Genomic DNA, 27963 nt, shown 5'->3' with positions numbered 1-27963 from the left:
ACACTTTTGATAACACATTTTGCAACGTTTCATACCTTTTCCGAGACTATTTTTAAACATGGGAGGAGGGGGGGGGGGGTATTATCATAATGTGGAACATGCTAAGTTAAAGAAAAAATATCCTACTGTTTAAACAGCTGCAGGCTTTGTTGCTCCTCATTGTTGAGCTTTACATTTTAAGATGCTTTTCTTGTTAGTTAATGGCTTGTTTTTTTTTTTAAATATTTGGCAGATTATTCAGTACTTGAATCGCTAAATTTGGCTATTTAGCAAAATTTTTTCACTTTCATATAATTCTTAGTCTTCTTAATGGCTTATTTTGTTTGAAAATTAAACATTAAATTTCAGCAATAAGGATTTTGGCAATGTCTGACAAGCATATAAGTGTTTTGTTTTGACTAGTTTTTAGGAAATTTTTTGAAACCACACCCAGTGTTCCATATGATGATAATTCCCCCAGTAATTTAAAGGACTGACATTCTTAACGATTAATTTCTTTTGAGGCAATTGAATATTGAATAGCATGGACGGCCAATAGTTCAAAATACTGTTCGTTGTGAAAGTAGCTCAAATTCAATGTTTTAAGTAGAAAAATGTACATTCATTTGCATCCTTTACAATTGCATTCACACACAATATTTAAAATTTCAAGCCTTCTTTTTCTTGAAAAACTACTTTACACAACCATTATTTCCCAGCAGAGTATTTCAATGATTACAAGAACCTCGAAAACACCCTTCTGATCTAATCAGGAAGTAAGGAGGCTCTTTGAAATAAAAATGTATAAAAAATTTACACGGCATGTAGGTAACTGTCAATTTTGTTGAAATGAAGGGAAGGTCCACTAAATGGAGAAAACCAAACTAATGAAAATCGCCCAAATACAGAGCGAAGGCTGCGCCATGGTGATCTCTTCTGCCATCGTACAGATTCCTTCTTCAATTGCTCAATGCCCTGAAAAGAATTTTTAATTACAATGTTTTATTTATAATAAAAATGGGAGTCATCTTATGTGAAATAGAAACTTGAAAATGATTTCCTGATGAAAATAAAACTAAACCAAAAAGCAAGAAAAAATCTTAATGTAAAATAAATACAGCAGAACCCCGATTTAACGAATTCACCAGGACCTAAACTTTTATACGTTAAATCTGGGTTATTCCTAATATTGGGGTGGGAAAGATATTGGAAAAAAAAAAACATTTACCTTACCTTAAAACCCCTAATAAGCAACTGCACAAAATATAAATAATTAGAAAGTGTACACTTTTTATTCAGCATTCTATGACTTATTACACACTACAGAGTTCATACTCTATTTGCATGAAAAAATTCCGTGACTTTTCCAAGACTTTTTCATGACTTCAATGAAAATTTTCATGACCTCGTTACACGAAGAGAGTAGCGCTATTAAATCTGAAACTTGGTAAGATTTGGAAATGAGCATTAGCAAAACGTCTATATGAATGCCACAGCCTCATTGAAACATTTACTCGTAATGGAAAAAATATAAGTGCACACTTAAAAAACTAAACTATTCTTATTTTGTCTTCATCGTGTGAATTTAAGTAAAGTAAAAATGCAGTAAAGCGAATATGATGATGCTTAAATGTCTGATTTTTTTTTTTAACAGGCAAAATGATATTGAATGGGACAAAGGTTGAATGAGTCATCATTAAGTTTCAAAAAATTAGCTTCAAAAGTTACTTTTTAGTGTCAACAGTGCCTTTAATCATCCACGTAACTTGACAGTATTTTGGTTCTTTAAAGTAAAGCCACATAGTTTAGTTCTTTATGTTTCTAAACCAGATCTTTTTTGAAAAAAAAAAAATTCAGTGATGAATCAATTTTCTGATTCAAAAGTATATTTGTTTTGTTTACAAATTTGCATATTTTCAAATGCATATAAATTATTAGGTTCAGAAATTCCAGAGCACGTTTAATTCCCGACATTGAACGTAGCAGTGGGTCGCATGGATTAGTTTTGCGTGCCGTATGTTGGGCACTACTGTTTTAGAGCATTAGAATTCCTTCTTTTCTGTATTCTATCGCCTGACTTAAGATCTTTATTTTCTAAAACATTCAACAAATTAAGATAAACTCTGATAAATTTAATAATAAAGTCCTTATGAGTGACGGAATCGAACTTGCATGCAATTGAATTGATTTTTTTTTCTTGAGTGGGCGTGGCAAAACTAAGAACGTGAAATTTTACTACTACGGAATATGAAACATAAGAAGTGTTGAAAATAACAGAAGATTCAAAATATGTGATGTCCAGGCAGTAAAATCACATTGCACAAATTGCAAGCGGTTGCGACAGAAGTGGATGCAATGAGATTTCAAAATTCAGATTTGATTTTTGGATCGTTCAATTTTCCACTTTTAATAGCTTTTATGTGCTATACTGTTAAATCACTCAAGATTTCTAATGCTCCTTTAGCTACTGTTCCTTTCTCTTTGTCCAGAACATTTTTCCATGACTTGAAATAAATTTCCATAACTTTCAATGAAAATTTCAATTTTCCATGACTTTTCCAGGTCTGAAATTCTGTTATTTTTTTTCCATGACTTTCCAGGATTTCCTTGACCCGTACGAATCCTGACACTAGTTAATTTGAAATTTAAACTACTGAGTAATAGATGTTTGACAATTTCCTTGATACTGGACTCTAAATAGTTCTCTTTCAACTTTATGAAAAGAAGTTTTTTTTTCGCAGCCTTGAAAAACTAAGTTTTATTTGCGAGTTTCACTATCGCTTTCTGCATCAGAATCACTATTCGTTGGTTTCCCTCGTGTCCTCGCCCGTCAAAAATTGCCGACTTCAAGAAAAGTCTTTTTTTGCTTCGGACAATATGGATTTAACATTTGTAAAACAATTCAATATTTCCTAACTCAAATCAACAAAAAAAAATTTTTTTCTGCTGCTAAATAACTCATTATTTTGGGGTTATTATTCCGTAAATAAGGGTTTTTGCCTTCATTTTAGTCAGAGAAAAAGAAAAATTCGCTAAATCCTGAAATTTGTTCAATAGAGGTTCGCTAAATCGGGGTCCGACTGTGCATGATTGTCATTTTAAATAAGTAATTCACAAAAATAAGCTTAAAAAATGATCTTTCATGCTTTTTATTCCCCTTATCAATAAGAGCCTAATCAATCCTGCAAGTATTTTTGAATAGAAAAAATATATATATGCTTTCAGTTTCTACCTAGTTGGAATCAATGGCTAATTGACAGTTTAAAAAATGCAACTTTTAATTATTTTTCCTAACTAAAAACAGGAAAACTACTTTTTTATTTACACTGGAAGCATAGGTTGAAGTACCCTTTTCCAAAACACTTCCAGAAACAGGCACAAGAACTCTGAGGAAATAATATAATTTTTTCATTCAATTATAATTTTGCTTTGTCCACACTTTAAGGACCTGGCTATAGGGAAGGTAACTTACTGAATGTACCATGCCTTGCCTTTAATCTTTGAGTTGAACCAAACCATTGCTTTGGTCACTCGTCTGGTCAGTGTTAATTCTATATTAGCTACCAGTTTGTTTGGTACTCTTAGCTTCCTTAAGAGGTTTTCCACCTCTAGCTCAGTCACTTCCTATGCCAGGCTGATGAGTGCTAATAAGCACGAAACTGCAGTCCTCGGCTGAAATGACTGAGCTGGAGGTGTATTTCATGTATTTCTGGCTTAGCCCTGGCTATAGGGCAGTAACTTACTGAATACCCCTAATTATTGTTTTTCAGCAACATAGCCAGTGCTCATATGTTAATACTAGATGACCCATTTGAAACATTTGCACTCGAAATTGGTAGCCCTGCTGTGAAAATACCATGTAAAAGCAGAGCAGTCCAGTTGAATTAATTTTAATACCTACATTAATTTTATGCAAAATGCTTGCATTAAAAAAGATATACCCCTCCCCCCACCACTCAATCAGGGACTTGAACTGAAGACCTTTCAGTTGAAAGTCCGAGGGTCAGATGAGCTACCCAGCTTTCCCAAACAATATAAGCAGAAGTTAACAGTTCAACCATTTGAACCCATCCGAATTTTTAAATTAGTACTTTTTTAAAAAAACTGTCAAAATATGAATTGTTTGCTAACTTTCACTGAAAGTGAGGGAAGGCAATTTAAAAATGATACCTAACTAATGAAGTCTGATGATAAATTAAGAACTTTATGGCGTTCCCACCAAAAAAAAAAAAAAAACAACAACATTGGAGAAAATATATACATGATTGAAACAAGCAAGGGCATTTATGAAGCCTAACACACTCCACCAGAACATAACAAATGTTAAAACTACAAGGGACGAAAATTTTGGTTGTGGTGATGCTTTAGACACATTGTTCAAGTGCTACATACATCTTCAATATTCTACATCTAAGTTGAACTTGAATCATATTAAGATAATTCATTTTTTATTGTAAATTATTACAGTAATTTATCAAATTTTGATACATTTACAGAATATGTAATAAAAATAAAACTTCAGACACTAAAATTTGTTCAAAACGAACAGAAATGAATTCTTTTGAATATTTTAACTCAGATTTGTACTTGATAATAATAAAAGAAACAATTATGAAGAAAATAAATACATAAAAAAAGGTAAATACTCACTGTTTCATCATTCCAAATGGCTTGTACTTGGGTACTAAACATGACAAATGTGAAAATTGCAAAAAGAAGAGCCTCAAATATTAAGAGAAGCAGAAGAATTACAGTAGCAGGTGGAGATGCACTGGAGCATTCTGGTTTCATAAAATAAGATATATCAGCTCACTGTCATTCAAAAATTCAACAAATAGAATAAATTTGCATTACAATGTGAAGCATAAGTTAGTTATAGTGACCCTTGTTGTTAAAGAAAAAGTGTTGCTATATAATGTAAATGTACAAGATATTACACATTATTTAGTCATATTTAAAAAAAAGGAATTTTTTTACAAGTCATGCTTCATTTTAAAAGATAATCAAAAAACTAACAACGTAATAAATAATTATGGGTATCATTTTTTTTTCCATTTTATGTTTTCATTATTATACATAAATGACTTATAACTCTAAACCAAACTAATTTAACCATAAAACACCTTTAAAATTCTTAAATTAAGAACCATGGTTTGCTTCTGCCTTGTTTGAAATTTTTTCAAAATTTATTTTGCTTCATGTATAGTAGAAGCTTTCCGCTTCCAAAAAAAAAAATAAATAAATTATAGGGTCTATCATTTGTAGTTTTCAAAAATTATTTGACCCTTTTATCAGCAAGTAATAAATTTTAATGGAAATATTTGACCTATGGGATTATAAACATTTTAAATATTTAAATATTAGTTTATTGAACAGATAGTCATAAGAACTGAACAATAGTTGATACTATTTTTGGATGTTTTAATGAATTTAAAAATAATATGGCATCTATAGAATAGCAAGCAGGACTTATTGCATTGCTTGCAATAATGGAAAGTCGTTCTAAGGAGCATTGACTGTGTTAACTATATTTCGCTATGCAATAAGTGCTGATTAAATTGTTAATGAAAAAAGTTCATAAAAATGCATGATAATTTCAGATTTGGCAGATCTAGTCACTTGGGAGTGGCAGGCAGAGCCTGTCTACCGAATAGGCCAAGTAGGCCTAGAGCTCCCCATTTTGAGAGGCCCCAAATGACTAAAACTAAAAAGAAAGAAAAAAATATCACCTCTTTTATTTATTTTGTCTTTCTTCTGCTTACTAAAGTTGGGACATCTTCTGCACCCCAAAAAAATTACAAGCAAATGATTGAGCACCACAGCACCAAAGTTCATCAAGTTTGCCTACATCAGGCCCTTAAAAAGTGTTTTGCCCTGGCACCCCCCCCCCCCTCCTCCCATTTTAACAAGGCCCTGATAATCCCAATGTAGATACACCCCTAACTATCAATCAAATGAAGAAAAAAAAAGTTCAAAAGGAAAAAATGGTAAGAACTACAGCTGAAATGAATGAAGGTCTAACTTTTGACGCTGACGAATTAGAAATAGGTTGAAACATCATTTTTGCTAAGATGCTAAGAATGCTGGTATTTTTAAAACATAGTACGAAACAAAAAAATAATTACTCACAAAAACAAAGTACTTGTTAGAACAAAACTTGACACATATTTCCCAAGGAAAAGTTTAACGCAAAACATTAACACTCAAAACTACAAAGAAATGTGCCACTTAGGCTTAATCTGATCATGGGCACCACAAAGTAAAATTTTTTGGGGGGAGAGGAGAATTCTCAATTTGCTGCATGAAATTCCGGTTTTACCGAGTGATAAAACATGAGCACACACACATAACATCAAATGGGAAGGAACATCAGGTATCATTAGAAACATTTTAAAAAGATTTTGAAAAGAAAACAAATTCCGTTTGTTGCATTTATTTGAATTTTGGTGTCTTGAATTCAAATTACGTTTTTCGTATACCTCAAAACTCAAATTTTGAATTGGTAGCCAATGGCAACCAGATCCTCACAAAATGGTAGCCAAATCTCAAAAAATGATAGCCAAACTTTTTAATTTAAATTACTTAATTTATTTTATACCATTTATTTATTTAGTATGTGTGTATATGTCATTGGCGTAGCAAAGAACTTTTCTTATACAATGATAATTAAAATAAATAAGTAAATAAAAAATATTTAAAAAAATTAATAAAATAAAAAGCGAGCTGAAAAATAAAAAAGGAAAAGAGGGCTGAGGAAACATTTTGGAGGGGGGGGGGATTGAACTTGGGTGGAATGGGCACCCCTGCCCAGATATTATTTAACACATCTTTTGCAAACTATAATCTGCATTAATTTATCTTTAAGCAAAACACATCACGATAAATAAATAAAGAAAGAAGATCATTATTATTTTTTTTTTCAGCTTTTAAAACTTCTAGAAACATCACAGCTTTCAACCAAAAGACGAGTTAGTTCCTTGATAAAGAAAACAACAAAATACCAAAAACTTGAACAGCATGTAAAGCCTAAACCATTTGCGATTCTACAAAAATATTTTTTTGCTTTTTCAAATGCATGCAAAATTTTATAAAAATCGAAGCCTGAGTGTCAAAAAATGAATAAATAAAAAAAAGGCAAGCAATATAAAACAAAACGAAAAAAAAATGAAATAAAAGATCCAGCAGAAGAAAAAAAGGATTTCAGCAGTATTCTTTCCACCTTCTCTAGACGCAAGGGTTCCATTTTTTTTTTATTTATGTGTTTTATAAATACAATTGTACTTCTCTTTATTTATTTTGGAACAGACATTTTCTTCTTCTAACTGGTGAAAAAGGACAATCTACAACGTGGTGCTCTTTTGAAAATGCGGGACGCCATTTTGAAAATTTACCGCGAAACTTAAAAATAACAATATTTTCCAGGAGAAATAAAGTAAATAAAAGGATATGTCCTCTCCTCCAGTAGGTTTTATATTTTAAAAAAGAAAAAAAAGGGAAAAACAAACAATATGATTCAAAAAAAAAAAACTCACAAAAATTTTTTTTTATAGCGATATCATTTTTACCTTGTCTTGATGCATTTTGACTCAAAGGCGCCATTTTTGTTTATTCATATGTAAACCAAATGTACAAAATTAATTCTTCTCATTTATTTTGGAAAGGACATTTTCATCTTAACTGGTAAAAATGAACAATCTAGCAACGCGACGCCATTTTGAAAACGTGTAGTTTAAAAATACTGCAAAACGAAGAAATAGCCATTTGTTAAAGAGAAATAAAGTTGAAAAAATGAATTTAAGATCAAAAAAGCACAATTTACTAAATTGGTGTATGAAATTTGTCTATTTTTACGATCGCGTGTAAAGAAAGCAGAGTTTTCGAAATAGCAAGTTTTGTAACGAATTTGCAGTCGTGATTGCGATTTTTGTTTCTATTCAGAACAGGAACACATAGCACAATTGCATATAAATATAATAGTATTTAAAATACATTAAAATATTTGCATTTTGTGGTAAAATAATTCTTAATGCTGAACGTAGAGACATCAGAAAGAGGACAATACTCCCCCCCCCCTTCATCCCCGGCGATCCGATAGCCGAACTTTTAGTGGACAAAAGAATTTGGGTAGAGGTCATATGTCAAGATTATAGGTCAGGGAAGGTTGCATTGGTAGCCACATTGGCGACTGAAGTGAAAATAATGGTCGCCAAAATTTGAAAATTGATCGCATTTGGCGACTGGCGACCGCGAGTTTTGAGCTTTAGTTTTTCGCATCCACAAATTGTGAACCGACTACTTGTTGGGTTTCTTGTTTTTACAAATAGAATGTTATTGTTAAAACATCCTAATATCAATCGTTTTGGGTTTTACTTTCTTCCGATGTCTACGCTTTATAACTGAATCAAAAGGATCCTTAAAAATTGTGAAATATGTTTGCAGTTTTGATGAAAGTTTCACAATTAATTGGTTACTGCGAGATCTATCACATTGAAAAGAGTTTTCTGTGGTTGGTTGTCTATAAAAGCATATATATATATATATAGTTATATTGCAGAAAAGTTAACCATTTTTTTTCCTTCTAGCACACTGTTAACTGGAATATTGAGTGTTATTAAAGTTTTCCCAAATATAAATTTGAGTTTATGTTATAATTTTCGACCAAGACGTATATCCTATATCATAGACCCCATTCTCAAAAAGTTGTTGATTGAAAAAAATAGAATTTTACTTTAAATATGTATTATTGTGCTTCTAGTTCGTATTTCAAGTTGCTAAAAATATTTGAATATATTTCGCACTTTAACTATAATTTGTACAATTACTCAATGTGATACCAATAGAATTACACACATTTTTAATTGCATCAAATAACTAAAAAAAAAAATTTTAATGCTAAGGAATTTCTTTTTTTTTTCCCCATTCTGAATTATGTGTTTTTAGAACTTATCTTGAGTAAATTTATATGCATGGACAATAACCTACATACCGGATAGTTTACGATGCAAAATAAAACTTTTTTCTCAAGTCATTTTTTTTTTTTTTAATTTTTTGTATTTAAAAAAAATAATGATTTTAACCTAACATCCTTCAACTTCTTTGATCAAAATGAAATTTAATGAGAATTTCAGAAAGGTAAGAAAATTTGGCAGCACTAAAAAAACAATGCTCCCCACACGTCATTATTAATATTTTGTAATGCTAAAAACTTTCCATTTCATCAATGTACAAATGTATATAGAGCAAATAAAAAACATACAATATTTTCAAGAACAATTTCAGCTTAAACATAAAAAAACTTACTGTTCCAATCACTATTCACACATGTAATAAAATGACTTATCGCAAGAATAAAGGCATGAGAAGATATCACAGCAATGTAAAACTGAAAAAGAACAGACTGTTTTATCATTTGAAGAAAAACACTGTTAATTTCAATAAAAAACAGGAACACAATGCTTGGTGAATGGAGTTAATGTTAAAAAATATTATCTAGTCAATGAAAATCTATAAGCTTTAACAGTTAATGTCACTAGGTATGTGCGGTCCCTGTTTGGGAGACATTCTTTTAAGAGGTAGTGTACAATACAAAAGTGATGACCAGCAACAGGCTCTGGGCCCAGCCAGGCTGGTCCTAACCAATTTATCAATCCCCAATGAAGATCAAGAGCTATCTAAAAAATATTCTCTCTATTTCTCTATTGCAAGTAACAGCTGCTTTTGGTAAACTGTTCCAAATACCTGCAACCCTGTTGAAGTGGTAATTTTTTGTGATTTCAAGATTAGCTTGGGATTTGAAAAACAACAATGAACCCTGGTTTTGCAATCTGTGCAGAAATTTAGCCCATAAATGTCCTTCATTCTAATTACTTTAAAAATCAGGATCATATCCTCTCTTACCCTCCTTTGCTCAAGACTATACATATTAAGCATTCTGAGCCTGGAATCATTATCTAAGAAAGCCCATTTCAGACTTGCCAACTTTCGAAGAAACAAAAACAGGAGATTCCACTAGAGGTATATAGGTGATTCACCAGCAACATATCTTCATAACAGAATTATTAAATTATGCTTTTAAATAACATAAATACAAAATTTAAAGTGATTTGTTTTTTTTTTTTTTTTTTTTTTGCAAATGTAAGCAAGTTGCAAGACAGACATACTGCAAAGGAAAAAACAAATAATAAGGAATAAATTTGCATCAAGTTTTTTACATTCCCCAGTCTCTACAAAAAAGTTGCTACAAAAATTTAATTACCGTATTCTGAAAAAAAAATCAATATATGATGAAAATAAAATATAAAATAAGTAAGTATAGGGTAGCACATGTTAAAATTACTTTAAACTTTCAAAATAATTGAAATATTTTCAAGATGCAAAAGGATTGAAATCAGTGGTTGGAAGTAGCGCGCTACAAGTAGCGACGCTACTGTAGTAGCTACATTTGTAAGTAGTTTGTAGTGTAGCGCACTACTTTTTTAAAAAAGTAGTGTAGTGAGTAGTTAACTACAAAAAATAGTAGTTTGTAGCGATTTCTAGAAACTACTTTTAAATAAACTGAAAAAAAATCAAGGTTCAAACGAATTTGACTGGCGCAAATTTTACACAAGTGCATCAGCGGATGCAATGAGAAATTGAGAGGTGCCATGAAGTTTTTACACATTTTATTTCTGTTTTAGTGTGTGAATTGACTAGCGAAATTACTTAATTTCAAAGACCTGTATCTTTTTTACAAATCAAATAAAAAAAAAAACAATATGTATAACATGTATAGTACTTGAATGGAATATTCAATTGGCCAGGAAATTTTATTTTTAATTCAATACTCTTTTCGTTTATAGGGGTCTAAAAATGTCATTTTTGTCATTTTTTCCGAATTTTGAGGGGCTGTAATCTATAAAGGGTGCACAAACACACAGCAACAGTTACATACTCTATTTAGCATGGTTCCAGTGATTATTTTTTGCCGTATTTCATCTTGTGTTTCCGTCCCCTACGTGAGTTATTCCCCTTTGAAATGAGTAAAATTTTTACATTTGGTCTTGAACTAACCTGTTGCCATTATTTTAATTATTAACGTACAGCTACGTAACTCAGCATGTAAGACTATCAACTTATGCATTTTAAAATCAAAGCGTTAAAATAACTGTCATAAATGTAATTCAAATAGATTTTGGCCAAAATGCAAAGGTCTAAAAGTCCCATTTTTGACTACGAAAATCACTTTTGATGACCTCCAAAAAATCAAAGTTGAGAGAAAAAATAAAAGAGGTTTTAAACATCTTTCATATGCAACTTTTAGGGATATGAATTTCAAAAAATTTAAAAATGGTCGAGCGCAACCATCCGTCGAACCTGTATGGATTGACCCATAAAACAGAAAGAAAATGCTATTTTTCTGAATTTTATTTTACGTTTGGAAATCAAAAACCAATTTCGAGTTTCTTCAAGCAAATAGTAGAAACACAGCTCTATATTCTTGAAAAATTTAAAAGTTGTCTGAATTTTTCCCTCATTTGAATTTTTGTGTGTACGTGAAGGGGAAAATCATCATTTTACAAAATGTCACTAAGTTTAAAACTGATTTTGAAGACAAATGAGTCAAAATACAACTTCAAAAGTAAGGTATTTCTTTTATGATACTTAGCACAGTATTGGGTATTAATTTCATCAAAGCTAATGCATTCCTTAAAGATTGAGATTAAAAAATAAAATGCTTAATTATGAGAAAATTGAAATATTTTCAGTTTTTGAGACTCGGTTAAAAGTTAACTATAATAACTTTGAAAATTTTACTGATATCAGATTGATTACCCTACTCCATAGATTGCAAAAACATATAACTTTTATGTTTTCATTAAATAGTTAACAAGATACAAGCCATCAAAAGTGCAACATTTAGCATTTATGAGAATGCTGTTCAATTTGACCAATTTTTAATCGCATGTAACTATTTAAATAAAAAATTTTAAGCAAAAATATTTTAGATATTTTTATACAGGCATAAAAGGAACCTGTATACCAAATTTCATAAAAATCTGTTTCCATGCGGCCACCACTTTTTTGCGAATTTTGCTGATTTCGCATGGAATGACCCATATATATATATATATATATATATATATATATATATATATATATAATATAATTTGAACAACGGCAGCAAGTGCCGATTATGTCTGAAAGTGTGAACGAGCACTTGTGTAATGCTAGGCCAAATTAAAATAAAATGTTTTTTTAGAAACTCAAAATTTCTGTTGATAAAACGTTGCTCCTATACCCCACATATGCACCACAAAAACATTTATTCAAATTAAAAACCATTTAGATATCCCACACGTGCCTAACATTTATAATTTTCTTTAAAAAAATTAAGTTTTTGATACACATTTTCAGCAATGTAAGATTTTACGAAATTATCAAGCTGAAAAATATAAACAGTAAAGTAGAAAAGTAGGTAATTAGCCTTAAATAGAAATTTTTGTTTTCCTGTAATTTTTAAGTCTCCCACATAGTACTCAAAGATCTGTTTTTTTCCAGGTTGAGTTTAATTTTTCATTTAAAATATATTATTTTTTTATTATTCGTTTGTAATTGTTGATCTGTAAATGTGTTCGCCAGGAATTTTTGAACTTCTTGATATTCTATTTAAATTTATAAGTAATTTTTTAAAAGATGACTGAAAAAAAAAATGAATTTTTTTAATAAAATTATAAATTTTAGGTCAAGTGTGGCATATCTAAATGTTTTTTGAATAAATGTTCTTGTAGTACATGTGGGGTGTTGGGTACAGGGGCAACGTTTTATCAACAGAATTTTCGAGTTCCTAAAAAAAGTCCCCCCCCCCCCCCGATTTGGCCTAGCATACAAGTACTGTTTTACACTTTCAGGTGCAAGTCGGCACGGGTTGCCGTTGTGCAAATTATATGAAACTTTTCTCACGATTGTTTTGACACAAGAGGAAAAATACAAGAGTGTATGATGCTTGAAAAATTGACTTTCATTTTTTGAGGGACAACCTACTGTGTATGCTTTTTATTTACTTATTTTTTTGGAAAGTAGCGAAGTAGCGACTACATTTCAAAAGTAGTTTGTAGTTGCTACATTTTTAAAAAAGTAGTTGTAGTTGTAGTTAACTACATTTGTAATAAAGTAGTTGTAGTTGTAGTTCGCTACAAAAAAAATGTAGTTTTTCCAACCACTGATTGAAATATGCTGCAGTTTTCGGCAAAGCACGTGCTTTGTTGAACATGCAATGTGGAAAGCTTCCAAAAAATTAATTTTTACCAAATGAGCTATTAATTGTAAAAATTCTTATTCCCTGACATTGGTAGACTAGAAAAGGGTGCTATCTATTGATAAAAAAATTAAACTTTTTGATGATTGACTGAAAAAACTGCAAAAAAGGGGGAGAAAATCCTAAAAAACGAGAAATCGAGAGATGGAAGCAAAAAACGGGAGTCTCCCGTTAAAACCAGTAGAGTTGGCAAGTATGCCATTTAGTAACCCATTAGTAACCATTGAATCCCTTTCCAATAAATTGATATCTTTATTAAGATAAGGAGATCAAAACTGAACAGCATACTCCAAATAAGGTCTTACCAAACTTATGTATAAAGCTAGAAGAAATTCCTTAGAAATTTGTGGAATAGATCTATTGTGAAAACCCAACATTTTGTCATGTTTGCTACATTGCACTGCTGACTAAGCTTAAAGTCCTAACTGATTAAGACACTCAGATCAACAACTGTTTCTTTTTTGCTTAAGAAAGATTCCTGTAACTAGCTCGCATACTTATTTCCATGATCTAAATGAAGCACTTACATTTTCTAACCCTACTTAACTATTCACTAAGAAATTTGATCTAAACCCCCAGATAATATTAACAAACACACCAATTATGGTTCTTTTTAAATAATAAATTTATAAAAAATTTCACTATTTTGTATCAACAGGTAACAAGTAACAATTACTCTCAAATATGATCATAAAATACAAATTAGTAAAAAAAATCTGAACTACCCGATTTAATTCACTGAATATTTATTTCAATTTCTCACTTTTCTCATTCAGTTTTACTCTGTTTTGATTTTTTTCTAAGACTGAAACCCATCAAAAGACGTAACTCTTTCAGTCCTGTGTACTAAAAACTCAAAATTTTTAATTGAAGGATTAATAATTAAGGAAATGCTTTGGTTCATTTGTTAATGTTTTCAGTTCATTTTGTGTAAATTAAGTACAACGGAACACTGTTTATATGTTTTACTTTGGATAACAGTAAAAACTTTCGGCAGTGAAAAAAGTATATACTGTATAACCTTGATATCTTGAATCTCTCGGGAAGGAAAAAAATTTGAGATATAGAGGTTTCACGTTATTAAGGTTTTGAAAAAAAATAAGTATAAAAAATAAGAAAAAGATAAATGTGAGATAAATAAGAAGAAAAAAAAAGTCATTGTAACTCTCACAATGACATGTAGATATATCACATTGCATAAATGACAAAAACTAATAATTCCCAATTTACTAAGTTTTAAACACACATTCCTTTACTTCAGGATAAGCAGATTTTCGAATTTTCATTTTTTTACAATTTCCTTGATCATAGTTTTTTCGATAGCTTGACCGTTTTTTCATTACTGTTGAAAGTAATAAAAAAATATACGTACTGGTAGGGATTTTAAAATTAGCAGCAATTTCAATTTTCTTCATCAGCATGTTTTCATCAATAAAATTCAAAATTTTAATTTTATCCTCAATTGATAACACAAGCTTTTCACCAGCCATTTTGCAGGAGTTAAAAATCAGACTGAAGAAGAGCCTGTTTTCGCTGGAAAACTGATCAACTACAAAAACTCGACCCCTTGTTGTCAAAGTGAGCACATGTTCCAAACCGGAAGAAAAGAGAAAGAATCTAACTTTTAGAGAAAACAGACAAAAGACATCAGCACACCCCTCATACCAACGCTCCTCTACTTTCTTACCCAAATCCTCTATCTATATTCTTATAGTTTCCAGGGAAGAAGGGTGAAGGGCTACATGCAGATGTATTCATAACTGGTTCTGCTACAAAATTTTACAATGGAAAAGCATAAATTAAATCTTGTTTCTGTGGCAAAAATTTAGACATAGCGAGGGTTGCTAAAATTAAATTTCAATATAACTATAGAAAACACTTGAGACTTTTATGCCAAATGCAGGGAAAAAACTTTTTTCGAGATATCAAGGGTTTTGAGATAAGGAGGTTCGAGATATCAAGGTTTGACTGTACAAAATTCACATAGGTACTAAGCTCGTTGTCAATGTTTCAATTTAAATTCATTCATCAAAACTTTTTTTGAAACACTCAATCTAACTTAGATCCAATCATAGTCTAACATTTAAAAATTAGCAAATTGCAGTGGAAACTGATGCATATAGCTCTTTATCTAAGGGAAAGTGAGGAGCTAAAATTCCTCATTAAAAAGATTTTTTGTTCAACTGGAAAGAGTTTGATCAATGACATGCAACTTTTGTAAGACTGGATGATCAGGAGGTAAACAGAGGTGGAAAATATGTTCTAACGCCTAAACTGGGTTCGGGGGAAAATTTTGCATTTAAGGGAACTTTTCAAAAAATTATTACTATTATTATTTTAGACAGTGGATTTTTGTTAAATATTTTGATGTCATTCAGAAACATATGATTGAATTTTTTAGAACTCATAAAATTATTTTTAAGAACTCATAAAATTAATTTTTTTTAAGTTATTTTTTTTTATAGTTTTTATAGATTGTTATTTTACGTAAGAATTTTGGCAACTGACATTGATTAGGCACATTCAAAATATTTATGCTGAATAATAAATGAGATTGCTTAGTTTCCCCCTCAACCTTAACTCTATAAATATAGGTGATGTAAATACAGTTTGGGGAAAAAAATTTCGTATAAATTGTTTGTCTTGAGGAAATTTCAAGCTTGAAAAATTCTATGCACTCCTGGAGGTAAGAATCCAAGTTTGAAATGCGCGTTTTCTCAACTTAGGGGAAAAACTATTTATGAAATTTGATATTTTCAAAAACGAAAAAAATGACAGAACATAACATTAATATTTATTGGATTCTGCTGAGGAAGAAAAACTATAAATGACAAAAAATGCATAAACAGTGCTTCATTGTAGTTCTGCATTTTACAATAAATGATAGAGGATTGAAAAACTCAATTTTGGCACATTTAACATCATTAATAAGATCTTTAAAAAATTTTATCATAAAATTAAAAAATAAACAATCCAGTTCAAACTCACAGTAAATAAAACAAAATATTTCTGGTTTTTTTCACCAACGCAATTGTTGACCCAAGGACAATGATGATCCATCTTTCGTATGCATCGCTGGCATACGCTGCAGTGATGGGCTCTCTCTGGTTTTATGCAGCAACATTTAGGGCACTTGTATACTACTTGGCCATCACATAAACCCATCTGTTGTATAGTTTCTTTTGTTGCATTGCCTCTAGGAACAGCACCCTAAAAAAATGTTAAAAATTGATGAGTGTATCGTATAGTAGAAGACCGTTATAATGCACACCTTGGGACCAGAGCTTTTGCGTTATACAGGTTTTTGTGTTATATAGATTATTTCACAAATTTTGAAACTAATATTCAGAATATATCTATAAAATAGCACAATAGCACTTCAGAGTGAGTTTTATCTGCAATGAGCATTAAAGCACTAACATTACAATTAGTCATTCACAAATAAATGTTTCACAATTAAAAGAAAGTGAAATATCCTGCACTTCTGCTAGCTTCATGGTTTGCATAACAGCTGCATTTTCAAGAGTCATCTGGTATTTTCTGCTTACTATGAATACTAATTTTCATTTAAAAGCTTTAAATTAAGATGGAAAGATAAAAAACTGTTCCAAAATTTAATTTGCCTAACAATTTTTATGTTTGCAAAGCAAAACAGAGGGATTTTTTAAACTACAAAACCTATTGTTTACTTTTGAAAAGTTGTGCGGTTTATAGAGAATTGTGTTACATAGGTCGGCGTTATAAAGGTATTCTACTGTATATACAATAGAGATGAGACGGGCTCAGTCTGGGCCCGACAGCCCGAACCCAAGTCCCAGTCCGAAGCGGGCTTGGGCTCTAGAACCGAAAATAGGTTTTGGGCTCGGGCGAGCTCGGACTTAAGCAAATATATTCAATCATCAATCTCCAAACAAATTCAAAGCAAATAATATGTTCCAACTGTGAGAAAATGAAAAGAACATTTAAATCAGTTAGATCAATGTGAAACTTGAACCAAAATAATAATAATAAAAAAATAACGCTTATTTTTTAGTGTTTTTTTGCAATTACTATTGCAATATGTCATACAGTAATGCATTTGAAGTGGAGCATTTTGAGAAAATTTAGAAACTTCTGTTAATGAAGAACATTTGACATAACATTTTTCATTAACAAAGAGATCATGTCAGATTGTAGAAGGTTCGGTTTTTGGTACAAGAAAGTTTCTTTCGGGCTCGGATTTTTGTCCGAGACAATATCACCCGGGCTCAGTTACAAATTTTCGAACTCGGGCGAGTCCGGGCTCTCAAAAATGAGCCCAAACTCATCTCTGATATGCAAGAGGTTCACCACCAATGACAAGACATTGATATTTCAAAACATTGATGTTCAAAATTAAAATATCAATTGTACTGATAAATCAACCCAAAAACATTGAACTTTTTAATATATATTGAAACATAGTAAACTCTAACAAATGCTTTGTTACTGGGAGAACTAAACTCATGGTTTTCTAACACTAATCATACTAAGTGTAATTTCTAACATAATTTGTATAAATTTAGCAATGAAACCTGTGTAAGTTGATCACTTGCGGTGCACTACTTTAGTGGTCAATCTAAAGAAGTAAAACTTACAGATGTTGATCTAAGTTACAAGGCCCCCTACAAATTATGTTAGGACTAAATCCGTACCTGAAAAAAGCGGCCAACTTAAGATAGGTGGTCAACATAGTAAGAGAAAAATATAAAGTATCTGCGCACATTAGGGATGAGTTCGGGCTCATTTTTGAGAGCCCGAGCCCAAAAGTTTGTAACTGAGCCCGTCCAAGCCCGAGTGATATTGTCTCGGACCAAAATCCGAGCCCGCCCAAGCCCGAAGGAAACTTTCTTGTATCAAAAACCAAGCCCTCTACAGTCTGACATGAGCTCTCTGTGAATGAAAAATGTTACGTCAAATGTTCTTCATTAACAGAGAGATGTTTCTAAATTTTCTTAAAATGCTCCACTTCAAATGCATTACTGTATGACATATTGCAATAGTAATCGCAAAAAAACACTATAAATAAACGTTAATTTATTTATTTTGTTTGTTTTTTTTTTTTTTTTTTGAGGGGGGAGGGGGGTAAATTTGACATTGATTTAACTGATTTAAGTGTTCCTTTCATTTTCTCACAGTAGGAAAATGTTTATTTGCTTTGAATTTGTATGGAGATTGGCTATTGAATATCTGCTTGAGCACGAGGCCAAAACCTATTTTCGGTTCTAGAGCCCGAGCCCGTCTCATCTCTAGCGCACATAGCTCAAAACTATCTGCAGGAATGAAAATCAACATGCAGTGGGTAGGTAAAATTTTTAGTAAGAAAATGCTCTTGCTTTCAATCATGCATTCGTAAAAGCAATAATGAACATTTTTCATTAATTTATCATCAAATTTTGAAGATAACCAGTGCTCAATATGGATATTATTAACCATTTTCAGCCAATGCACATATCGACAGCAAATGCATCTGCACAGCATCAAATGTATCCGCGCACGGCGTGCACGTGTGCAATTTAGCTATGGTGGTCAACTTAACAGGTTTTACTGTACATATATTTTTATATTTGATTTTTATATATATAAAAAAATATTTTGAAGTGACATTGTTTTAAAAATCAGCAGGCAGAGGGTAAAGTAACGCACACAAATTTTTCATTGAAATACAGTTGGACTTCCGTATATCGAGTAGCAAATTGCCGGAAAAAAAGTCGATGTATAGAAACAACCTTATTTTATCCTAAAACATTAAAATTAAAGCTAATTTTCGTGTATGAAATCCAATTTCTAATTTATACGAGCACCGAATTAAATAAAAGTTAATCATTAAAAAATAACAGAAATTACATTTTTGCATCTTCATACATCTTCATTCTTCGGCAATTCAACTTGATCCGCAACATTAGGGGATTTTCGTTTTGACAATGTAATCGAGAGAAAACTAAAAAATCAATCTACTTAACTGGAATGATTTTTACTGCAGCTAAAAAGACTAGGAATGATAATTAACAGACAAAAGGGATAACTTGAAACTGATTTTACAATGTCGCTGGTTACAACTAAGATTTGAAATAAACTTGAGGGAATTTAAGAACTCCAGAACGAAACAACGACCTTTCTACACACCCCTTAACCCCAGATTCCTTATGAGTTTCATAGCAACCTTTAGTGAACATAATTTTCTCCACTAACCTTCATTTTTCATGAGACAAAGTCTAAAGTAAAAAAACAAAAATCTACGAATATCTCGAAAAAAAAAATCGAAATATAGAGATTTTTTCCATATATATAGAAACACTTTTTTTATGTAATGAACATATAAATTTGCTGGGATTTTGATACATAGAAAATTTTGATACGTGGAAGTTTGATATATGGAGGTTCGACTGTACTAGATTATGGCATGTAAACAAAGAGTAAATAAAAAATCAAAAACATAGCACAAATTCAAAGTCAAAAGAATACCTTAATTTTATTTTATATAGTAAACTACATATTTATTTATACATTAATTTTAAAAAATGAAATATCTTACTGGATCTGAAAACATCGTTCTCAGGTGTGATATGATAGCTAGGAATGCAAGAGATTGGAATATGACAAAGTTCACAGCACTATAATATGGATGAGGTGATGGTAATAAGATGATGAATACAACCACATATTCTGCATACAACACAAGCATCCATGTCAATATGGCACAAATTATCCCGCAAATGTCTTGCACAAACCATACTCGGCCCCAACAACAGCGATTATTCGTATCGGTGCCAGGTTCTGGGGGATTTAGGACTGATGCCTGCCGCTCAACTACTCTGTTGTTTCTCCTGCTGCTGAAATAGTAAATTTTACGTTAGGAGCTTCGAAACTTTAGAATGTTATAAAAAGATTAGGGTATTTCCAGAGCCTGATTACTGCAGGGGCATGCAGGGCACAGGCCCCTCCTCTTATATTCAGAGGGGTCCAAAATCCCCTTAATTTATCATGCTAATTAAAAATAAATGATGATTTCACTCAGAAACTAGAGTATAACGATATCATTGATATTTTTGCAAATGCTGAGACAAGGAAAAAAATCTCTTATTTGTTGATAAAAATTCCTGTTAAAAACTTGATCTCTCTGCAAATCCTAAAACCACTCCTAGTTTAGTCTGTATTTACTATTAAAGGTTATATCACAGATAATGTTGATATTTACGGTTAACTGCAACAAGCAAAATTTAACCACATCGAATATAATTATCGTATACTATATCTCTTCTACTTTTTAAATGTATAATACTATATTTTGATATGATGTACTACCAAATTTAGCATGGTTGTGTTAATACGCAATTATCGAAATATTTTATAGCTTCATTATATAGAATAGGCGGGAATAAGAGGGGGGGCACAAAATGAATTTCATGCCCAGTGTCTTCAAAAATCTTAGTCGGGCCCTGGGGGGGGGGGGGGCTGAATTAGAACTGTTCCCCTGTTCAATATCACAATGATCGGGCTCTGGGTACTTCTTATTGATTAAACACAAAATTATCACCAAATATCTCCACCCAAAGTCTTTCCAAAATCAGTAGAGCAAGTTACCCATCTCCATCATTGACCCCAAAGCAGAATACTACTAAAATTGCTACGTACGTCGTAGAAGAGATGCCTGAGCTGCAGAACAATTCTGTTCAAATGTGAGAGGAAAACTCAGACAAATTTTCTGCAGATTTCTGTGAAATTTGGGAAGAAACTGCAGATTTTCTGCAAATATCTTCCAACGCAAGATAAAATTCTACAGATTTCTTTAAAGTAGAAGAAAGTCTAAAATTCTCGGAAATTACGATAATTCGGCCGAAGGCTCGCAAAATATGTTGAATTCGATAAGTCATCCGCAGAAACTTTAGATTTACTTTGAACTTAAAGAAACGCGCAGAACTTGTGCAAAGTTCTATCTTGAGTTGGAAGATATTTGCCAAAAATCGGCAGTTTCTGCATAAATTTTATATTTTAAAACTAAGAAGATTATAATTTTTCTAGCGTTTTTAGCTCCCCTTTTGTTTTCTTATTTTTCCCAATCCACCATCATTTACAGCAACTTCCTCCATAAACGCATGTTTTGGAAGCATGCCAACATTGCAACTTGTTCAACGTCAAAAATTACAAGTCTTGCTCGAGATTTCAATCCCTTTGCAACCTGAAAATACTTTAATTATTTAGAAAGTTTTGAAGTGTTTTACTATTTGCAACCTCGACTCATTTCATTTATTATTTTAGCAATTTATTTATTTATGAACATTATTTTAATTTCTCCTTCATGCCATGTTAAATTAACCAAAAAGATGTGGTTTGACACCTGGGTTTGAATTTTTATAAAATTTTGTATCTTTGCTCGTTTTATGAATTTTAGAAATCATAAAATATATTTTTGGAGAACTTAATCGGCTTATGTTCCACAGAAATGCATAGCAACAGTAAAGTCTTAAAAACTGGAAAAAAAAACTGTATCAAATGATTTTGATTTAGGGGTTCTGATTTGTGGAAAAAGTCACGTTGGTTGCTTGTGTTGAAGTACTTGCAGAACAATTTTGGTCAAATGATTTTACGTTGCATAACATCGTCAAGTATTCTGCTTTGGGATCATTGGCAGTTTATTACAGATTTTGCTACTGGTTTGGTTTTGCAAAATTTTCAGCAGGATAACAGGTAAGTGCCAAGATTAGCTTTGAGAAAAACTAGAAAAAATCATCTTAAAAATTGAAACTAAACGAAAGACTCGTAATAGTGCTTTATTTTTCAAAAGTCTACAAGAAATAAGATAAAATAAAATTTCTCAACAGTCATCTGAGGGGTCCCAAACTTCAGTTTTTAGGAAGAGAGAAATTCTCAATTCATCAAACAGATCCAGATAATGTAGATAAACACACAAGTGCCGTTCTCAGAAACTTTTAAAAGTTAGACAATTCTGATTTTTTTTAACAAATTTTTGAACTATTAAATTTTTATTTAGCAAATGACAAATATGTCTATTTCCAAAGTCACCGAAGAATTTAAGTAATGATCACAGCATGCTAGTTTAGGGTATTTTGAAGTTAAATCTAACAAACAGTGATTATTTATTTATTTTTTTTTTTTGTTAAGCTTTCTGAGGTGGTACAACTCAATGAATTTCATTACTTTTAGTTAAAAAAAAATAAATAAATGTCCAAAAATATAAAATCAGCGAAAGCATAAATGAAAGAACCAGACCCATCATGCCAAATTATGGGCCTCAATGACAGCTGCCATGATATTTCCTCACATGGTTCTTGTTCCTCATCTCTGACAAAATATACATAAATTGAACGATCAGAAAAAGAATATAATCAGAAATTTACATGCATTAAAAAAGAAGATCTTGAGTTCTCTAAAGAAATCTGTTTCACAACGTCACATCAGCAACAACATTACATTAGTAAAATAGTAACTGTTTTAGTCATTAATTGAAACAGTAGAAGTTTACACGAAATAGAAACAGAAGACTGATGAGAGTAGGCCCTCAGTCAAAAGTTGGTAAAATATTATTTGTACTGATGTTCTTGTTTATATTGCCACCAAATTAAATTCGCATGGTATTTTAAAAGCCAGCATTGTTCAAACGGTTAACATTTTAAACTAACAGCAGTAACTAGCAATAGTATATTTCAATTATTGCACACATTTGGCGTTTCAAAAAACCAATGATTTGGCCAATTGAAAAGTATAAGAATCAATCAATACATCGACTACAATTCCAAAAATCTAGATAAAACCAATTTTTATCACCAGTTTAACATAAAGTTCGAAGATTTGAGCACCCTCTCTACTTACTTTTCATTTCCTGATCCCATCTTAGGATAATCTTATCTAATTATGATTTTGATGGATAATAATATCAAAGAATACCTACCAGTCAAGCCTTCGTGCCATGAAATGGCGCCAAATATTAACATCGGATCACTTATATCGTCATTTTAAAAATAAGCTACTGCTAAAATTCTTTTAAAATAAATTTCTAACACAAATTACCACGTAAATATACATCCCACTGTTTCTGATCGAATATTCTTAACTATCCGTCGCAAAGGCTTGTCTGGTTGGAGCATTCAAGAATTTCTGCAACCAATTGAAAGACGCTACTTTGGTTGACTTCACTTCTGCTCTGGGATGCCGTGATGCTCGTGACAGTGACGTCATTATTGGAGTTTCTGGATCCGAAATACAGTCGAGTCCCGACTTACGCGAGGGATGCGTTCAAGACCCCTCGCGTAAGTCGAAATTTCGCGTAGTTTAAAAGGGTATGTGTAAAAACTTTTATAAACATACCCATATAATTAAAGACACTTGTAAACACCACCTCAAACTGTTGAAAATTATTTCTTAACAGAATCACTGTTTCTCACATAAAGAACTGAATTTTTATTTATATTAAAAAAAACGTTTTATTCAACATAAAAAAACTGCTACAATGCACAAAATAAATGATCAATGGGAAATAAAGACTTAAAATAAACCACTACGGTACGTATATTATGTAGTAAGTAAAACAAAGCACTATAGTTGTACTGGAAACTGTACAATAGATCCAGTAATGATATTTAACTTAAAAAGGCGCAGATGGTTATGGTTCATGCTGCGTGATCAAACCGTTATTCTTATATAATTTTAATTGCGCAATACAGTTGCTTCACCAGTTCTTTCATAATATTTCCATTCTTCCTGGTTTCTTAAATTCACAATAAAAGAGCAGCTTCCATTTTCATAATTTTTGCATTTTGCTTAGAAACTACTCGGTGAACTTTTACGGATTTCCTTTTCTTGCTTTTTAATTGCAGATATGGAAAATTCACTCATACCTAATTGTCGTGCTACCTTCGACGCATTTTATAATTGTTCAAGAACATGATCTTTAGCTTTTCTTTAATTGTCAGATATATATTTTTTTTCATTCTATCTTCAAACTTTAAAATGAAACAGCGCTCTTATATATATAGGTGGCATTATATTTCATCAACTTCTATATATAGAGTGAAAAAAATAAATGGAATATGAAGAATAGAGTTATTTGTATAAGCGATGTTCAGACTAGTATGGTGTGGGAACTTCCACTCTCAGTGATGCCAAAGGGATGAAGGTCTATACAAGAAAAAAAAAATTTTAGTATCCAATAACTAAGCCGATACTTACACACCGCGATTCCCTTCGGAAAATTTTCGTGTTGCGGGCGAAGAATTCAAGTTAGGTCTAAAATTCTTTATCGGGGAAAAAATCGCGTTATAGCCATTTTGTGTAAGTCGGATCGCGTTGTAGCGGGAGTTGACTGTACCAATATTTGGTTTTGGGGACACCGATTAGCGGTGGAGGAGCTAGGATATTCCCGACAGGGGGGGGGGCGCAAGCTTACACGACAGGGGTTCAAGCTTACCCGACAGAGGGAGCATAGACAAATTGTACTTTATAGGATTTCTGATACCCCTTTCCCAAATTTCTATAACTAGAAAACAATCATTCTTGAGTTTAACAACGCGAATATCGATTTTGTATTTGTAGTCTACTTCCCCACTAAAATTAAAAGTAAGAAACAGTAACTTAAACTAAATAAAATAATAAAAATGTACATATGGAACTTTATTTCCAGTAAGAATATCAGAGGTACACAAAGCTAAAATATGATTAAAAATGTAATTAAAAATAAAAAAAAGGCTGGAATTAGTCTGAGAATCAGGATTTGGCGAAAAATCTGAATATGACAGAGAGTAGAAAAATGTGTGCTGCAGACAGCACATGCAAAGAAAGAAACATAACAACAAAAAACTTAGTTTTGAGCGTAATGTACTTTTACATAGGTTATTTTACTTTATATAATAAAAAGTTAAATACGGGGGGTTCTCCCCCAGAAAAATTTCGAAATTGTAGCTTTGAAAACGAAATTTTAGACGATCTACGGTATTTTTATGGAGAGAAGGGTTCGGCTGCTCACTCGAAGATGTCCTAAAAACGAGATTTTGGTTGATTTGGAATTGGTATTTATGGACGGGGAGCGAAATCAGAGCGCTCCCCCCCCCCCCGGGAAAGGTTGCATTGTAAAAGATAAAAGGTGTGACGAGATTCCTAGTCGGTGTCTTGAATATGCTTTTAAAGAAGCAATTCCTAGTTATTGCGTAAGTTTTTCGGTGATTTTCTACGTGAGACTTTTTTATGCGGCTCCTATCTACATTAAAATATATACACTGCTTGACATTGAAAATGCAACACCAAGAAGGAGTGTTCAGAAATTTATGCATATTTTAGAGTAGACATACATCAATGGTTTACGTATTTGATGTGAAATGCGCAGCTCTCCGACGCACGTGAAGTAAGATATAAGAGAAGAAACTTGCAGAATGGGCAATATTCGTGTCGTTATTTCTAACTGGAGAATTATCGTAGAAATTTTGTTTTTGTTTTGGAGAATACGTGTAACACGAGAGAATGCCAGGCCGCCGTCAACGACGGCACTTCCAGCAGATAGACAATTTTACGAGGGGTATGGTGATCGGACTGAGAAGGGGAGGTTAGTCCGTACATCAAATCGTAGCTGATACTCACATGAATGCGAGCACGGTGCATCGGCTGTGCCGAAGATGGTTGGAACAACGAAATGTGGCAAGATTGAGGGGTTCAGAGGCAGCCAGAGTGACGTCAGAACGCGTGGATCGACGCATCCACCGACAAGCTGTAGCAGACCCACAAGTAACTTGTTCCTCGATTCTGCAGCAGGTGCAAGATACCCTGAATGTTCCCGTGTCAACCAGAACCATTTCCCGTTGTTTGGTCGCATGTGGCCTGCAATCACGGCGTCCGCTAAGAAGACTGCCATTGACCCCACAACATAGACAGCAACGTTTAGTATGGTGCCGGACTAGAGCGACGTGGATGACAGAATGGCGAAATGTCGTGTTCTAAGATGAATCCCACTTTTGTTTATCCAGTGATAGTCGCCGCATACGTGTGTGGCGTCGACGTGGAGACAGATCTAATCCGGCAGTAACTGTGGAACGTCCCACCGCACGACAACATGGCTTAATGGTTTGGGACGCAATTGCGTACAATTCCATATCACCTCTAGTTCGTATTCAGGACACTATGACGGCCCAACGGTACATAGATAATGTGCTGCGGCCGGTGGCAATCCCTGACCTTCAAGGGCTACCTAATGCAATTTTTCAGCATGATAACGCCCTACCACACAGTGCTCGCACTGCCAAAATGCTCTCCAAGGCACACAGATGCTTCCCTGGCCACCATACTCTCCTGACCTGTCACCAATCGAACATGTGCGGGATGTGATTGAACCACGGGCGGATTTATGGTCTATTCAAGAAGTGGCAGTAAACCGTAAAAGTCATCCCCCTCAGACCTGTCGGTATTCATTGACTTTTTATTAGCATTTTCTTGTCTTTTGAATACTAATCCCCCCTATCGCCCTAACGAATCTATGGCCCCTTTGAACTGCCAAATCCCACCTTTGTGGGCGATCACCCCCAGGATTAGCAACCACTGTTCTAAATCATGGCAATGTCTTATCATACCAGTATAGTGTAGCCCTGGAAGAAAGAGGTGAATAGACACATATATAAACATAAAAATTATTAAGTTTAAAAAGGAAGAGGGTGGAAACGAGCTTGGGTTCAAATTAAAAAGTGGGTAACGCTGTCCCTCTTTGACTAACTAACTCTCTAAGGTTAATTTAAAGCAAATTTGTGGAATTTACTAGATTAATAATAGTCGCGATTGCCAGTAATTTCTTCAATTCCACATAATTGGTTTTAGAAAATGACGGTCATGGAGGGAGCGGTCGCCCCCACCGCCCCCCTAGTGAATCCGCCACTGGATTGGACGCCGTTTGCAGACTTTGTCCCTGCCTCGCTCAGAAGACGAATTGTGGCAAATGGTTGAAAGGGATTGGAGAGCCATCCCTCTGGGCCATTTTTAAGTTTTAAGATAAAAAATATTCCATGCCGTAATTACTTAGCCCTTGAGTTGTAGTAACTTACTCCATAAGAGTTTTTTGAAAAAAAAAAATCTTTTTTCACAAAAATAAGCCAAGATTGTTGAACAACTATGTTTTTACTTTTTTCGGACGAACGCCTTTACTTCAGTTTTAATTCATTCGTTCAATAAGGCGGACTAAAATTTAATAAAAGTCATTTCTAATTGATTTTTCACACTTATAGGATGCATAATACATCGTAATTAAAAATTAAAAATTCATCAAAATTGAAAACTACCTGAATTAAAAAAACATTATTTTCTCAAAAATATAATGAAAAGTATTGTGGAATATACTTTTATCGGCGGCTTCCGGTGGACTAATTTACATATATCGATAGTTTAATCTTTCCTGCAAATAAGCAACAACATTTTAGCTGCGACCACCTGCGACTGCAGTCGTGGCAGATGTTTTTGTTTGACCTTCGCTATTTACGAATACGAATATAGTAAGGTAGAAAATAACTCGTCACGGTATGACGGGGGTAAATTGCATTTTTATCAAAGAAATTGGTCATCAAATTTGACATGCTCCAGAGTAACGTATGTCACAGTTTCACTACTTTGCAGGAGAGCCTAAAAACGTTTGTTTACTGTTTCCGAAAGTTGGGGCTTTTGAAACATTCATCAATAAATATAGA

At 32.6% G+C, this 27963-nt stretch overlaps 1 protein-coding gene across 1 annotated transcript; it reads right to left on the bottom strand.

Annotated features, from left to right (window-relative positions):
* Positions 1–792: 792 nt before the first annotated feature.
* On the bottom strand, positions 793–23316 carry LOC129226585 (palmitoyltransferase ZDHHC3-like). Its single transcript, XM_054861207.1, has 6 exons — positions 23202–23316; positions 19827–20124; positions 16262–16483; positions 9280–9361; positions 4630–4760; positions 793–954 (listed from the first exon to the last, which is right to left on the bottom strand). The coding sequence occupies exons 1-6, from the start codon at positions 23219–23221 to the stop codon at positions 793–795; spliced, it is 915 nt and encodes a 304-aa protein (XP_054717182.1). The 5' UTR covers positions 23222–23316.
* Positions 23317–27963: the final 4647 nt, after the last annotated feature.

The sequence above is a fragment of the Uloborus diversus genome, chromosome 7, assembly GCF_026930045.1.
Source record: "Uloborus diversus isolate 005 chromosome 7, Udiv.v.3.1, whole genome shotgun sequence".
Lineage (NCBI taxonomy): Eukaryota > Metazoa > Arthropoda > Arachnida > Araneae > Uloboridae > Uloborus > Uloborus diversus.
This window is presented reverse-complemented; position numbering and strand designations above follow the sequence as displayed.